Genomic DNA, 14,641 nt, shown 5'->3' with positions numbered 1-14,641 from the left:
AATAGAATATAATTGATCATATTAATTAATTAAATTTTAAATAAGCAAAAAATTAACTGGCATAGAAAATAAAAAATTTCGAATAAATTTTTTATCTTCATTACAGTATTAATTATCTTCATTAAATGCATGTCCATTAGTGTAGGTATTATTTTTTAATAGTGGTTTTTTTCTGTTTAAATGTAATTACTCTAATAGAAGACGAATAGATATATTTTTTTTATATCTACTGAATTTCTTTATTTATATGAATATACGTTTATATGAATGATTGATTATTTAATTTTAACTGTAATTAAGGAACACAATTAAGAATAATGAGATTATGATATATTGAAATGAGTAATGAACAAAATTTAATTTTTTAATAAAAAAGTATCATTATACTAAAGTTAAATAATAAAATATTTGAATTTCCACAGATGACAGTTTATACGTATGACAGTTGATTAATATATAACTACTTTAAAATGTCAGTTTTTTTTCCTAGAAAGTCTAGTTTTTGCGCTTCTTGCACAAACTTCAATCAAGATTGAGAAAAATATGTTGTCCAATGAGCGTGCAAGAATGTTGTTCGAATGTCTGTCTCGTATGGTAAATATTCTCCTTATTGCACACTGAGATTATTTTTGTTACGGTTTTCGTGCGCAACTTAGCGACTCGCTTTCGGCGCAACAGCGCGGAAAATAGATCGCAATCGTTCTTGTCGCCGTTCTTTAGTATTCATGATCCTAGTCTCTCTCTCTCTCTCTCTCTCTCTCTCTCTCTCTCTCTCTCTCTCTCTCTCTATATCGAAGAATCAGTAAAATGATAATACCGCAAGCAGCGACATGACAGTCATCTCTTTCCTTACGATTTTCAGTATCACACGTTTGCACTTCTCAGCGTTGAAAAAATGTTTTCTCGATGCTCGTTCGCGAGAGTTGACACGGTATCTTATTGCTAACTATTTTAATTGCATGTACAGTATTTTTTTCTGTGTAAGTAAAGTATGTATGTGTATCTATCCAATTAAAATAATTAAAAAAATTTAAAATAATTAAAAATCTAATTATTCGATTATTATTTATATGAATATACGTTTATATGAATGATTGATTATTTAATCTTAACTGCAATTAAGGAACGCAATTAAGAATAATGAGATTATGATATATTGAAATGAGTAATGAATAAAATTTAATTTTTTAATAAAAAAGTATCAAATTATTAACTCTAAGAATTGAATTTATACGAGTGCATTTTGCGCTCACAGCGCTTAGCGTTCTTGTTTAATATTTAAGACAAGGATAAAGTGATGTTTATAGCATGTAATATGCATATATGTATGTATATATTTATATATATGTATATATGTATAATATTGCAAGATAATACAATATAGAGCTGAGCACTTGTTAACAGCTCCTTTGTGGCGAGCATATTCATGAGGGACGTTGAAGACATGTGGAAATATGACGTCTGTGAGAGATAATGTCCTAACTTTGTGTAACATTGGTCAAAGTACTTTTTAACACCGATGGAAATTTTAACAGATTCCACTGACGACTGCATTCACCGGTAATAAAGATCGCTGTTACGAAATGTGGAATTCTTGGACACCGATTATTTTCATTAACTTCTGAAGGCTAAGATATGAAATTCCAGTCATGAAAATTATAGACGAACAAATGATTGCCGTTATTGCAACAAATTATCTTTCTACTACGATATAATTGATATCATATTTGTTGTAATTAAATATTTTTCATCAACTCAATTAAGTTATTGTAAGGAATATTTTTTGATGTTATATTTAGTTTCTTGGATGGTTCAAAGTTAATAATTTATTATCTTTTTTATTAAAAAAAAATGACAATATTGTTCATTATTTATTTTAATCATAATCTTTTTTTATTTTTACCTGTTTTCTTGAAAGCGATAAAAACAGATGATCTAGTTATTCAATCCGATAAACAATCATTAATATACAAAAGGTAAATAACATACTATGTGCTATATGCATATTTACTATATAATCTACTTTTGTGTCATGATCGTCATGATAATTTCGTGATCCAAATATGAAAGATAATTTTCTTCACGTTGTACTTACAAGATAATTTTCTTCACGTTATACATACCAATTATTCAATTATTATTAACTATTTTACTTGAAATAATACTGCTAGTCTAGCAGTATTATTATTTCTAAATAAAAGGAAAAATAATTACGTTCTACATGGTAATAACATATACTTCTCTAAATTAGATCTCATAACATAATAACTGAAGATAGGTGAAACGTTCATCGAATAATCCCAATATCATTTGAGACCACGAGCAAAAAGCCACACGACGAGTCGTAGTCGAAAAAAAATACGCCAACCTGAGGATACGCCTAATTTACGTGTTGCAACGTGAATGTTTCTTGGCTTGTTACTTTTACGATCACAAGGCGAGAGCTAAAGAGAAAGGAAGAATATATCCAGTGAACAGAGTCTTTCTAAATATCCGCGATAATCCACGAGTAACAATAATCCTAGCCCGTGTGCCAGCTGGTTTCCTCCTTTTACGCGTCACAGGAGTTCCTCCTCGTCCTCTCTTATCCTTTCTGCGACTGTAAGTGGCTGTATGTGACTGCAGTCGAACGAGACCGGAGATACGAAGGTTATGGGAGAAAGAGAGAGAGAGAGAAAGAGAGAGAGAGAGAGAAACCAGCAAGTGAAGTCGTAGTTCTGTCCTGACAAAAACGATCCGTTTTTACATAACTGGCGTACAACGTGCGTATATTAAGACAAGCCCAGTGCACTTGTGCCATGCATCGTGTGTTACCCTTCATTATTCATGTCGAGCGTTTAAAATCTATCTTAGCCTTATAAATTCACTAAACGTATGAATATTATTTATATATATATATATATTATTTAATTCAAATTATTTTATAATTTAAAATATTTGCATTTGTCTTTATTTAACGGATAGAATCTTTATTTAATTGTAAATTATCAAAGAGAACAACGAAAATTGAGATATAATAATATGATGTCAAAAATATCTCATGCGAATAATTATGTTTAAAAAACTGTACGAGTAATGTAGAAATAAGCGTGCGAATGAACATGGAAAGAACGATTTTGCTGAAGTAATTTAGCTAGATACACTGAAAAAATTTACTAACTTATAATAAATATTCGTTTAAACCGTACTAATTAAATATTTATTTATAATAAATAATTATTTAGTCATTAAAAAAATAGCTAAATTAATGGTTTTTGTACTAAATAAATATATATTTTACATTTAGTAACTATCTAGTTAATACTATTTAAATAAATATTTGTTTAAAATTTTTTTCAGTATACGGACCTGAAAATACTTTCATTGGACCAAATAATTATGTAAGAGAAACTCAAGCATAATCAACAATACTGGAAAAAATGTTAACATACATAATTTTATTTTACATTATTTTGACAGTCCAACTGCAGTTATTTTCAGATTTATATTTAAATTTTTGAATATTTAAGCAAAAACGTCTTTTCCATGAATGAACAGACAGACAGAACGAATAAACGTTTCCGCTACTACCCCACAATTGCTGTCCGTGATCGCTGTCACGATCTATTTTCGTACGAAGCTCGACGTGCGCTCGATATTCCCCCATTGGAATCGCGGAGGAATCTTAAGATTACAGATCCAAACTATGAAAGGTATCATGGGACCACGAAGGCGCGAAAGTCTCAGTTCGCGAGCATCTCGAGGGACACGAATGCCGAGAACATTGTGTCTTCCGCTTCGCGTTTCATTTGTATACGCGGCGCGCAAAACATTCACGCTACCGCTTTCGTCGATTCGTATCTTTACGACCGCGCCAATCTCACTCGCACCCGACAGTTTGCTTATCGTTAGACGGCATTTACGTCCGCAGTAACCACGCGTACCGTCGCGTTGCGGCTTCTCGGTCAAGGATCCGTGATTTATCGCCGCGCGAAGAAAGTATACCTCGCTGCTGCTCTTCCCTTCTCGGCAATCTCGCACGCTTCCCGAATCGCGGATTTTACGTATGCGCCACGCTACACTTGCTTCCTTACAACGTACGTGCAATTCTCGCAGATCCCGCGTGTACGAGCTTCCTCGACGGTATTACGTGAGATGTACACGATAGCGGTCGAGCGGTTAGTATCGAGCAACGTACCGCTACACTTCCGCTTCCAAAATCAACCCAATTTCATCATATAGATATTCATCATATAGTTACCGGTATGTCTCTCTCTCTCTCTCTCTCTCTCTCTCTCTCTCTCTCTCTCTCTCTCGTGATATATTTGGTGTCTGTACTCGTGCGGCCCGTCAATTGCCAACGTTGACATTAATATATGACACACTGATCGCTATGCCACGACTAGAAATACCTCGTAATAATAAACGAGTGATACGTGAGACTCCACGACAGATCACAATTTGTACTCGGAAAACAAGTCTCGGTCATAAAGTACGTACTTGCATGGGAATATAATTATATACATATTCTAAGTATTTATTTATGAGACGTGAATAAGTGATGCAAACTCGGCGGTGTGAAACAAGATATTTATAAGGTTATCATATCCATCGATATTCGCGTTCGCATTTTCATACATAGAATATTTAACATATAATTATCATTTAATTTAGCGAATTAAGCTATGTTTTTCGTATTAAATAATTCTTGAAACGATGAAACATTTAAAGCCCGCTTAATTAGGTTCTAATATAACAGAATAATTCAAAAATTCGAGAAATGTGATATATGTTAATGTAGAAATGTAACTTATTTTTAAAAAAAAAAGAAACATCACAGAGACGCGGTCACATCATTTATAGTCGCACTATTCGTATAAATTATTGTATGCGGCAGCAGGAGATGTATGCAACGTGACGGATATTAAAATCGCGAATATTTTATTCAAGATCCAATATTTAATTATTAAAATGAAACGGGAGACCGGGAGAAATCTTCTTTATCTCCGCCGAGAGCGTATCGATTTCGACGCGTCTAGCGCCGACTTTTTCGACAATATTTAGTGCGTCGCGTTTTGATGCGTTGTAGATGCAGAATGATGCACGTTTATTCCGCTCGGCTGCCGTTTTATTTTCTGGTTGTGCAGACAGCCGTGTTTGATCGGCGAAAAATGTGGGGAGAAAAGTCGCGCCCCGTCGAGGGAAAAACACGGACGATCTCGTTGCCTGTTATTGCCGTGAAAAATTGTGAACTTGAGATCTGCAGATGTATGGAGCTCTCAGTTTATACTTATTAGTTTGCTACATATATATTGTGCTAATGGATGCTGCGCATCCATTATAAAAAAACATCAATTTAACAATTTATTAGTAGGAGCGGAGTAATTTCAATAGATTAACAAACATTTTCGAATTATATGAAAAATTGAAGTCGCAATAGTGCATTCAATTAAACATACAAAACATACACCGTTGACTCAATTTTTTATACAATATCAAAATTTTTTTGTGAATCTATCCACATTATCTTACTTTACCTTATAATCTTTCAGGTATTTTTAATTAATTTTTATTTTTCAAAACAATTTTAAATAATATCTTAAAATATTAATAATGGCTCTAGTGATTAGTTTATGACATCTTAACTCAAACATAATCATTTAAGATATTTTTATATAAAGTATTGTTTAATATATTTTCCCTTTTTTAATAACTATATTTTACGAATCCTTAAATGTGCGTTGAAAATTAGTTAATTAATTAAAATCTTAATTTTTTTTAGAAATACTGTCACAATCTATATTTTACGTACTTATTTTGTATTAATCCGTTTAATATATTTGATTTCTATTTTTTTTAAAGAAATTGTGATCAAGTTTACATCTCCATAATGTTCTCAAATATTAATAAATTAGAAAACAAACAATACACAATATATTATTAATAATAGTAATTTTAATTAAGATTAATTGTTTTTGTAAACAAAATTAAATGATTCGGTATTCCAGGATTAGAACTGTATACTCTGAAGATAATCTTAAGTACAATAAGACAACCGCAGAACAACAATTTTTTGCTGCATCTATTGTAATTTTTTAATTCCGAATTAATTCTTCCAGCGTCACTTTTTTCTTTGTAACGACTCTGAATTACATAATAGCACATATTTCGTTTCTCACTCTTAAAAATTACTGATCGCATTCCCGTCTCGACGTTCCCATTCGGCTGCCGTAAATAATCCGGTAATACCAGCTCACGCTGCAGTCGTCGTATTAACGAACCGCGACAGATCGCCAAAATGTATAAACAAAATGCAGGACGGGCGGGCGCGTTCGCGCATGGGCGATTGCGTCGCCGGTACGAATTATCCCGAAATGCAAAGAGCGTATAAAATTCGTTGAGCCGTTTAAATCACATTATATGCCGTCCTCTCCGCATCACTCGCGCTGGCGATCTGCATCCCAGTCCCTCTTCTCCCTTCTCTTCTCCTCTTCATCACCCTCCCCCCTTCTCTCCCTTTCTCTCTCTCTCTCTCGCTCTATCTCGACGAATTTTGTTACCTTCGAGGATTTATATGTCCCGACAGGCTGGAACAGGGAACGTATGGAATAATGGAACGTATAGCTTCATCGGTGTAATGACGCGACGGTCCGCGTCGGACGAGGCGGTTTCGACAGAAAGGATATGGAGAAAGAGAGAGAAAGAGAGCGAGAGAGAAGGTGAACGGCACGAGGGCGGTAATTAAATTAATGATGCAATAATCACGCGCCTCGTGACCGAATAAATAACGGTCTGTATTAATATCGCATCCGAGCGGGGGATGCGCGGTATGTAGGTACGATCATGCGCGTCGAATTGCATTTTCGCCGGTGAGATCGCGCCGCGTTCCTGTAAACGACAAATAACAATTACCACCCATGGGCCACGAGCGACGACTCGTGATAACTGTGTTTGGCCATGGTAAACATGTAAACGCCACCGGAAGGTTTATAGTGTTTTTTTCCATTTCGCTCGCGCGCGACGGAGGCAAAATTCGCTGCGAGACGAGCGCGCGTACCCTCTCCTTTCCTCTCCTTTTTCTCTCTTTCTCTATCTATCTATCTGTTTATTTATCTCGTTTTTTCTTTTTCTCACATGGATTTGATCTTGTCGAGCGTTCCGTTTAAACCGAACTATTCCCAATTATTTTTTAATTAGTGCTTTAATAGCTTGTTAAATTTTCGCGAATAATTCGTGAAAATTGTATGTTTACTGTTGCTGCGGATGCTACGCATGAAAATATATTTCCCGCTCTTTCATTATTCCGGTTACGGAACGCAGGGTTATAGCATAAATTGTTGTAAAACGTTTTATAGTGATTATTTCATTTGCTAATGCGTTACGTTGAATATATTTATTCATACGTATTTCTTTCGTTTCTCATCGGAGAACGAACGCAACATTTCCCTCTTTCCCTCCTCCCCCCCCCCCTTTCGTTTTATAATGGGAATGCGAAATAAACGTTGCGCGAAAAAACATTTGTTATTACAATGGATTTTTCGGGGGTTTAGATCTTGCGTTATACATGAAAACTATGTTTACGGGTCACATAAACAGTCGGCGCGTACTAACAGTACATTCGTTTTGTTCACTTCACACTTTTTTCCGCAAACCGGTTTTATCTTGATTTTCTAATCCATCTTCTGTACATTCAGGAACGACCTCGGAGCGATAAAGGGCGCTTATTTTCCGGATTGTTACAAGTGCACCTTCATCATTCTTTACGTCGACCGTTGGCGGAATAATAAGCTTTTGCCTCGCAAAATTTTTTTGCGATTCACGTCTCCCTCTCCCGTCGATTTGCTTTCAACATAATTTTTATTTTTAACCGAGATGTGTCACGACATCTTTGCAATTATTTCAATTATACTACGTCTCGCCGCGCTATTCATATCGGGATTTTATTCAGCGAAGACTTTATCGCGACAGCGTACCGCTCCAATTCTAATGATAATGACAAAACCCATTTTCTTTCCTTTCCAGTCGACTCGATCCTTTTACCGCCCTCCAACTTCTACTTCGAGCATTGCGCCATTATAATTATTCCGCGAACTTCTTTCGTCCAACCGGGCATTGACGGAATAATTAATAAGCATCACGCTAATTACTCAGCGACGGTATTATTAATATTTTCTTCTCACCTTTACGCGATAATACACTCGCGGTCACCGACCGTAACGATTAATCATTTCACACAAGTACATTTCTACACGTTTATTTCTGTATCCTCTCATTTCTTAGGTGACACACGTTTATTTGCAAACACCTACCATATTCTTATACAATGTCAGACTTAGTGTCGTGTCTCTAATTAAAAGTACAGCAATCGTAATAATGTCGAGGAAACGAAGAGACTTTCCACGTTTATTATACCTTTTACGTGTTTTTTTTTTCTGCGGTGCAGCGCGGTATTCTTACTTACAGGGTAAGCGAGGATTCTCGCGGGACGGAAAATTTGGGCCGACAAGAGAGAGTCGGTCGATATCGTGGGCGAAGCGCGGTCATCCATGCAGCAACCGGATAACCGGTAGAGTCACTGAAAAATTCCATCTTCCCGTCCGGATATCCCGGGAGTCCTATCGGGAATAATCACCGAAAGGGAAGCAAAGAAAATTAGTTTCGATCGCTCGATCCCGAGTTCGATATCGTTCGCTCCCGACAAATTTCCGGGACGGGATTTACACGACGGATTTTATCAACCGCATACTAAAATATTCAATTATGTGCTTCTCCTTTCTCCCCCTTTTTTTTCTTTTACTGCCAGGCTCCACGATCGGATATAAATGTCGAAAAATCGCGACGAATATCGCGTTGCGCGTCGGGAGACTTACTGTTAATCCTTTGTTCTTCCCAGCGGGGGAAATACTCGAATTCTCGAGTTTATGCATTATTGCCGTTATAACAGGCTACAACGAGAAGTATTAATTGTATAGAAAATTAATCCCTGAGCTGTGAGAGACTCGTTCGTTTGTAACATTTGTGATAGTGTCAAGTAACGTTTGTGTATTGAAGAGTTCGATAAATTTGATAAAAAAAAATATGTATATATATATATATATATATATATATATATATATGTATTAAAATATGTGCATATACAGAATCTTTATAAAAGATACAAATTTATACATTGGATTTACACAGAGTGTTAATGGAACCAAGTAGATAAAAAAAAGATTAATATAAATTTTTGTCCACATGGAAAAAACGACTTTGTTGATATATCTAAAAATTTAGGTCTGAAAATAATTTTATCGAACCATCAGAAAAGTTATCTAGAAAGCTCAAATATGATGTCCAAGAAGTTTTGACATTTTAGCAACCAGTTGGAGCGTTCTACATATTATTTTTATATTTTAACGAAATTATTTTCAGATCTGTGTTTCGAATTAAATTTTTAGTCATTTTTTCCAGGCAAAAATAATTTATTAAAGAGTTATAAGATTCAAAAATTTATTTAAGCAGAAAAGTATTCTTATTGTAGTAATGGTTTATGACAAACTGATAAAAAGAGGAATCAGTTTTAAAAATATATTCAAAATAATTTTACCATAATTTGATGAATGAAAGTTTGCATTTTTACAAAAGAAAGAAATTTCAAAAAACTATTGTAATTATTTATGAAACATATATAGGTACCTTAGATCAAGATATATAAGCAATGATTAACAGTTGTACTTGTTTCTGACTCAGCAATTCCATTTAACGAGTTATAGGAACAAGTCAATTCGTGAATTTTTTTCAATTACTAGACTTTATTAACACAGTATAAATTTGATTTCATGTTTATAAACACTCTTTATAAACATTCATATGCGAATGCGCTAGAAATTGTTTCTCTAATGTGTGCCAGCGTCGCTAAATTTACGAGCGAAACATCAGTTGTTTTTTATTCTCTCGATGAATTATGTATCCCCGGCAAATATTTCATTAATACAATTATGTTATATTGGTGCAAATATCAGGTACCGACTGAATCATCGCGTGATAGCGTGCGATTATATCCGTTTATATTGTATTATTGTGTAATATTATCAAAGTTCTATTTGCTAGATATATAGAGCAATAGTAATATGTGAGTACTACGAATAATCACCGCGTATACATTTGCTTGAGTTATTAACGCTCCATCATTTATAGATTATACATTTTGTTTTACTTCCTGTGTTTAGATTTCTATTGTCTAGAAAAAAAGAAAGAAAATAGATAATGAGCGGCGTTTCGATATGACCCGTATAACCATCATCTTTGAAGGTTGCGCATTAGTTTATTATTTCCAATCTGCGCTGACTTTCACACGTAATGAACGGTATTTACAAGCCGCGTCATCTAGTTTCTGTTACCGTGGACCGAGCTGTTTTGGTCTGTTTATCGAAATCTGTAACCTTTCGCGAAATTGCGTTTAAATAATGATCAATATTGATCTGTGAAATGATTTGTTGTTCGCACATTTTCACAAGATATTGGCTCATTACTCTAATAAGGCCGACTAGATTGTTATCATGCGCTCGATCGAATCAATACACTCAATCCGGTTACAACGATCACACGCATACGTAAGGAACACACAAGGATACATTCCAATTATATCGATCAATTTCACTTATCCATTTGAAAATCACCGGCCTTTACTTTCCTCGACTCATTAGTTTACTCTTCCTTTCAACGTAACAAATAGTCATTACATTTTTATTCTTAATTAAACAGATAATAGTTTCTGCTATCGTTTTGTGGAACAACAGTTTCTAAGCGATAGCTTCATCAGAAAAACTAATACAAGCAATTAGAGAATCGCACAATAGCTGACTACATGATAAATGAACTCGATATCGACATATATCAGCATTCTGATTCTACATGATTAAAGACTGAGATCTTGTTTTTCAAGTTTTACGATATTAAAGTTGCAATTTATTCTTGCTGAGAATATCATTTCTATTGATAGTAAATTCTAAAAAATAACAGTATTAAGGCAGAAATTTATATTTTATTTTTGAAAATATTTTAAAATCTTTGAAGAAAATAAAAATTAACTTTTTTCGATTCGTCATACAGCGCCATTTTTACAGTAATTCGTGATTACGATTAATTCTAAAAATAATATTAAGAATTGACACATATTTATTCTTTGTATTTTAAAATATTTCAAAAAGTTTAAAAAATAAAAAATGATTTTTTCGATTCTTTCACGGATTTTTATATTAATACGATCGTAAATACTAAGAATAGAACATTGTAAAAACAAAAGTACTAAAAGTTGGCAAAAATTTTATATTCAAATTTTATATTTAAAAATATTTTAGGAAGGTTTAAAAAATGATAAATGCTTTTTTGTTTGGCGTCGTTTTTATAATAGATAATTTGTGATAGCGCAAAAATCTCGCGGCAATGTATGATAAATGAATGTAGAAAAAATTCATTTATTAATTCCTGCACTTTAATAACGTGCTTTGAAGTTAATCAGCAAATTAAGATCTGATTACTCACCGCCGACGACGATGAAATCGTATTGGTACTCAGGTGGAATTTTTGACTTTACACGCTCGCATGTTTGAGACACCTTCTCCTGGGATTGTATAAGCATATCCAATAACGTCATAAATACCAAATATTGTGATCCCGGACAACTTTGAGCAAGGTTCGGTCCTGATATCGGGCATTGTGGACTGACTGACACATCGATCGACGACATTCTGCGAATATAACAATAATTATCATTAGAGTATCTGCAGCTGAACGATAATCATATTATTAAATGGAACAAACGATTTTGCAGAAGCAACTAAAAGTTAGCTGAATGTAGATCTGAAAGTAATTTTGTTGAACTATCAAAATAATTTCATAGGAATCTCAAATATAATAAACAGTGCTGCAAAAGTTTTGACATGCTAGCTTGAGGATTCTATGTATTTATTTTGATGATTCAACAAAATTATTTTCAGATCTGTACCTATAGCTAAAGTTATATGTAAGCAAAATCATCTTCAAAAAAGATTATTTTGCTATTGTTTTTATTAACTGATAATTCTGATAATAACTGATAATAGAATATATCAGTAAATAATAGTGTCACTGAGAGTCAAGATGAACGCGTGTAAATAAATTTTATTTATTAATATAATATAACAAATTGTAGATGTTCCTTCTCAATATATCAAAAGAATTAAAATAAAGAAAAAGTCTCAATATTGAATATAGTCGTCATATAAAACTCTACATTAAGAGAAAATAATCTGTGGTGATATAGTATTGTGCAAGATATTTTTTTTACAAAAATATGCATACTGTTAAATGTTTTGAATTTAAGTAACATGTAACGGAAACTTGTAGTCATGAGGTAACTAAAGTAAAAGTAATAAATGATTTAATTGAAAACTAAATAACAATAAATCTTAAATGTAATGAACATATGCATTAAATTTCTTCAAATCAATATAAAATTTTATGAAAAGTACTTAAAATGTCATATACATGTACACAAATATACTTTTCAGTTGCAAATACATTAAATTTAATGTAATATCGTGAAATTAATTTCATGTAACGGAAGCTCATGTAACTTAAAAGTACATTAAATTTTATAATTTTATAAATTTTTAACAGCGTATTATCCAAGCGCATGATAAGTGAATTTCCAAATTAACTGAGAGAATAGGGTAACTGTCCCAATTACTGTGTCTGTTCCTATTAATGTGCTTTTGTATTTTGATAAGTCATAAAAAAAACTAGCACGAATAAATAAAAAAAAATATTTTGTGTTATTAAATTAAATTATTAATGCAGGCACGACACTGAAGATAATATTTTTTTTTTAGTATTAAAGTATTTTAAATATTTTTCAAAAGATATGAGAAATTTATGTGAATCCAGTAATATATACCATGAGATTTTAAACTTGTCCCTATTAATGTGCCCTGTATTGGGGCTGAGAACACGTTGTGTTATGAGTGTACATTGAAATAAATATAATTGAAATAATGATATATGTAATATATTAATTTAAACAATTAGCTTAAATTTATTATATTGTTTTAGTAACTATATGTTAAAATGAGTCAAATGTGGATAGGCACACAAATTGGGGGCACATTAATAGGACCATCACCTTGGATGATTCATTAATAGCGACAAAAATGTTTTTTATTATCAAAAATATTATAAAATATTAATTATTTTTTAGATTAAAGAAATATTATAAGAAAAAGAAGTAGTTGAAAAATCGATATTGATTACAAGCAGATAAAATTAAAGCTATAATATTAAATAATTAATAAGCAAATTGACTAAAAGGCACATTAATAGGGACAGTTCTATAAATAAATTAAAAATAACGTACAATTTTTATGAGAATAACGAAATTTTGCACTTACATGAAAAATACCTAGGTAAATCCGTTATTCACGTAACGGATCGAACGCTGAACCACATGTGAAAGTCGTGATTAAACTGAGGCATATATAAATAATGGTCGCATTCAGCAGACCTCATAATGCTCGCTGCTATTGGATGATTTAAAAGAATATACCAATAGCAGTGAGCGCTTCGCAACAGTTCAGTCTGCTGACCGATCAAAGAACGTGACCATTTCAAAGAACAATAAAAAGAGGCAAGTACACTCGGAGAAAGATTTCTTTAATCCAAAAAAATATTTCTTTGCTATGATTAAAGAAAAAATTTCTTTGATTTAAACATAATTTTTTAAGTTAAATAAATTCTTTTATTTAATTTCAATAAATAAAAGTTTAAATTAACAAAATGATGCTCGAATCAAAAAAATTTTTTCTTTAATCTAAGAAACATTTCTTTGAATCGAAGAAACCTTTTTCTGGATGCATCATGTCTTTTTAAATAAATTTAAATACAGAGGATCAAGAGATTCCGTTTCATTTTTAGTATTCAAATCGTGAATTTATTTCTTTTTCAAAAATCATTTCTGAAATCAATCTTTTGTGTAAAAATGTTTCTTTATCTAGAATTTCGACTTCCTTCCAATCAAATTCATGAGAGAATTCAAGTCTAGATGTGTTATATAACCGAATAATAACCGAATGTTGCGTCGTATTCTAATTAATATAATTTTTGTGTTTATTGATATGCGTTTTTGATATTCTTTTAATAGTTTGCCCGTAAAATGCATCGTAATATTCTTGCAATTTATTCTATATACTACATTAAAGTGAGATAAAGTCGAGAGATTGGAATATATGTAGCAGAATGCAGAATGTCTCTATCATGATTGCTGTTCTAAATGTTATTGTCACATTTATCCCCCGTCATGTATACCTGTCGATTGTAAAAAGAGACGACGGCGAGAGTGTGATCGTAAATTGATTGCGATATTTGGTACACTTAACAGATCAATGCATGGAAGCGCAATAACGCGAAACCACGTAAAGCCACGATTTACGCGTCGCATGACGGCACGTGAGCCCGCAATTCCAACTATCGTACAAAATCATATTTAATTGGCGTTACTAGCTGCCTGTCACTACGACATTTCGCACGATTTCTAGTTTTGTTTTTTCAGAGGCAGTTAATGTTCGTATCCGTTGCAAGCTAATCGGAGTCAGGGATTTTTATCGAACCTATCGCGTAAATTCACTTTTCCGCCCAGAAAAACCTG

The 14,641-nt window shown here is 32.8% G+C and overlaps 2 protein-coding genes across 8 annotated transcripts in view; one reads left to right on the top strand and one right to left on the bottom strand.

Moving 5' to 3' along the window:
• Positions 1-14,641, top strand: part of LOC105147740 (kin of IRRE-like protein 1) — a 447,481-nt gene that overhangs the window by 144,245 nt on the left and 288,595 nt on the right. The gene's annotated exons all lie outside the window — the stretch shown is intronic.
• Positions 1-14,641, bottom strand: part of LOC105147689 (glucose dehydrogenase [FAD, quinone]) — a 202,905-nt gene that overhangs the window by 10,111 nt on the left and 178,153 nt on the right. For 3 of the 4 annotated variants that reach the window (XM_087415493.1, XM_087415494.1, XM_087415495.1), the window contains one exon: positions 11,506-11,711. In XM_087415493.1, coding sequence (XP_087271619.1) covers positions 11,506-11,710 — 205 coding nt within the window. In that variant the 5' untranslated portion in view covers position 11,711. Of the gene's footprint in view, positions 1-11,505; positions 11,712-13,388; positions 13,464-14,641 lie in introns of those variants that run through there. The other variant, XM_011058864.2, reaches the window with a different exon arrangement.

Source organism: Acromyrmex echinatior, chromosome 18 (assembly GCF_024713525.1).
Source record: "Acromyrmex echinatior isolate Ae372 chromosome 18, ASM2471352v2, whole genome shotgun sequence".
NCBI lineage: Eukaryota > Metazoa > Arthropoda > Insecta > Hymenoptera > Formicidae > Acromyrmex > Acromyrmex echinatior.
Note: the sequence above shows the minus strand (reverse complement) of the source record. Positions and strands in the feature narration are given on the sequence as shown.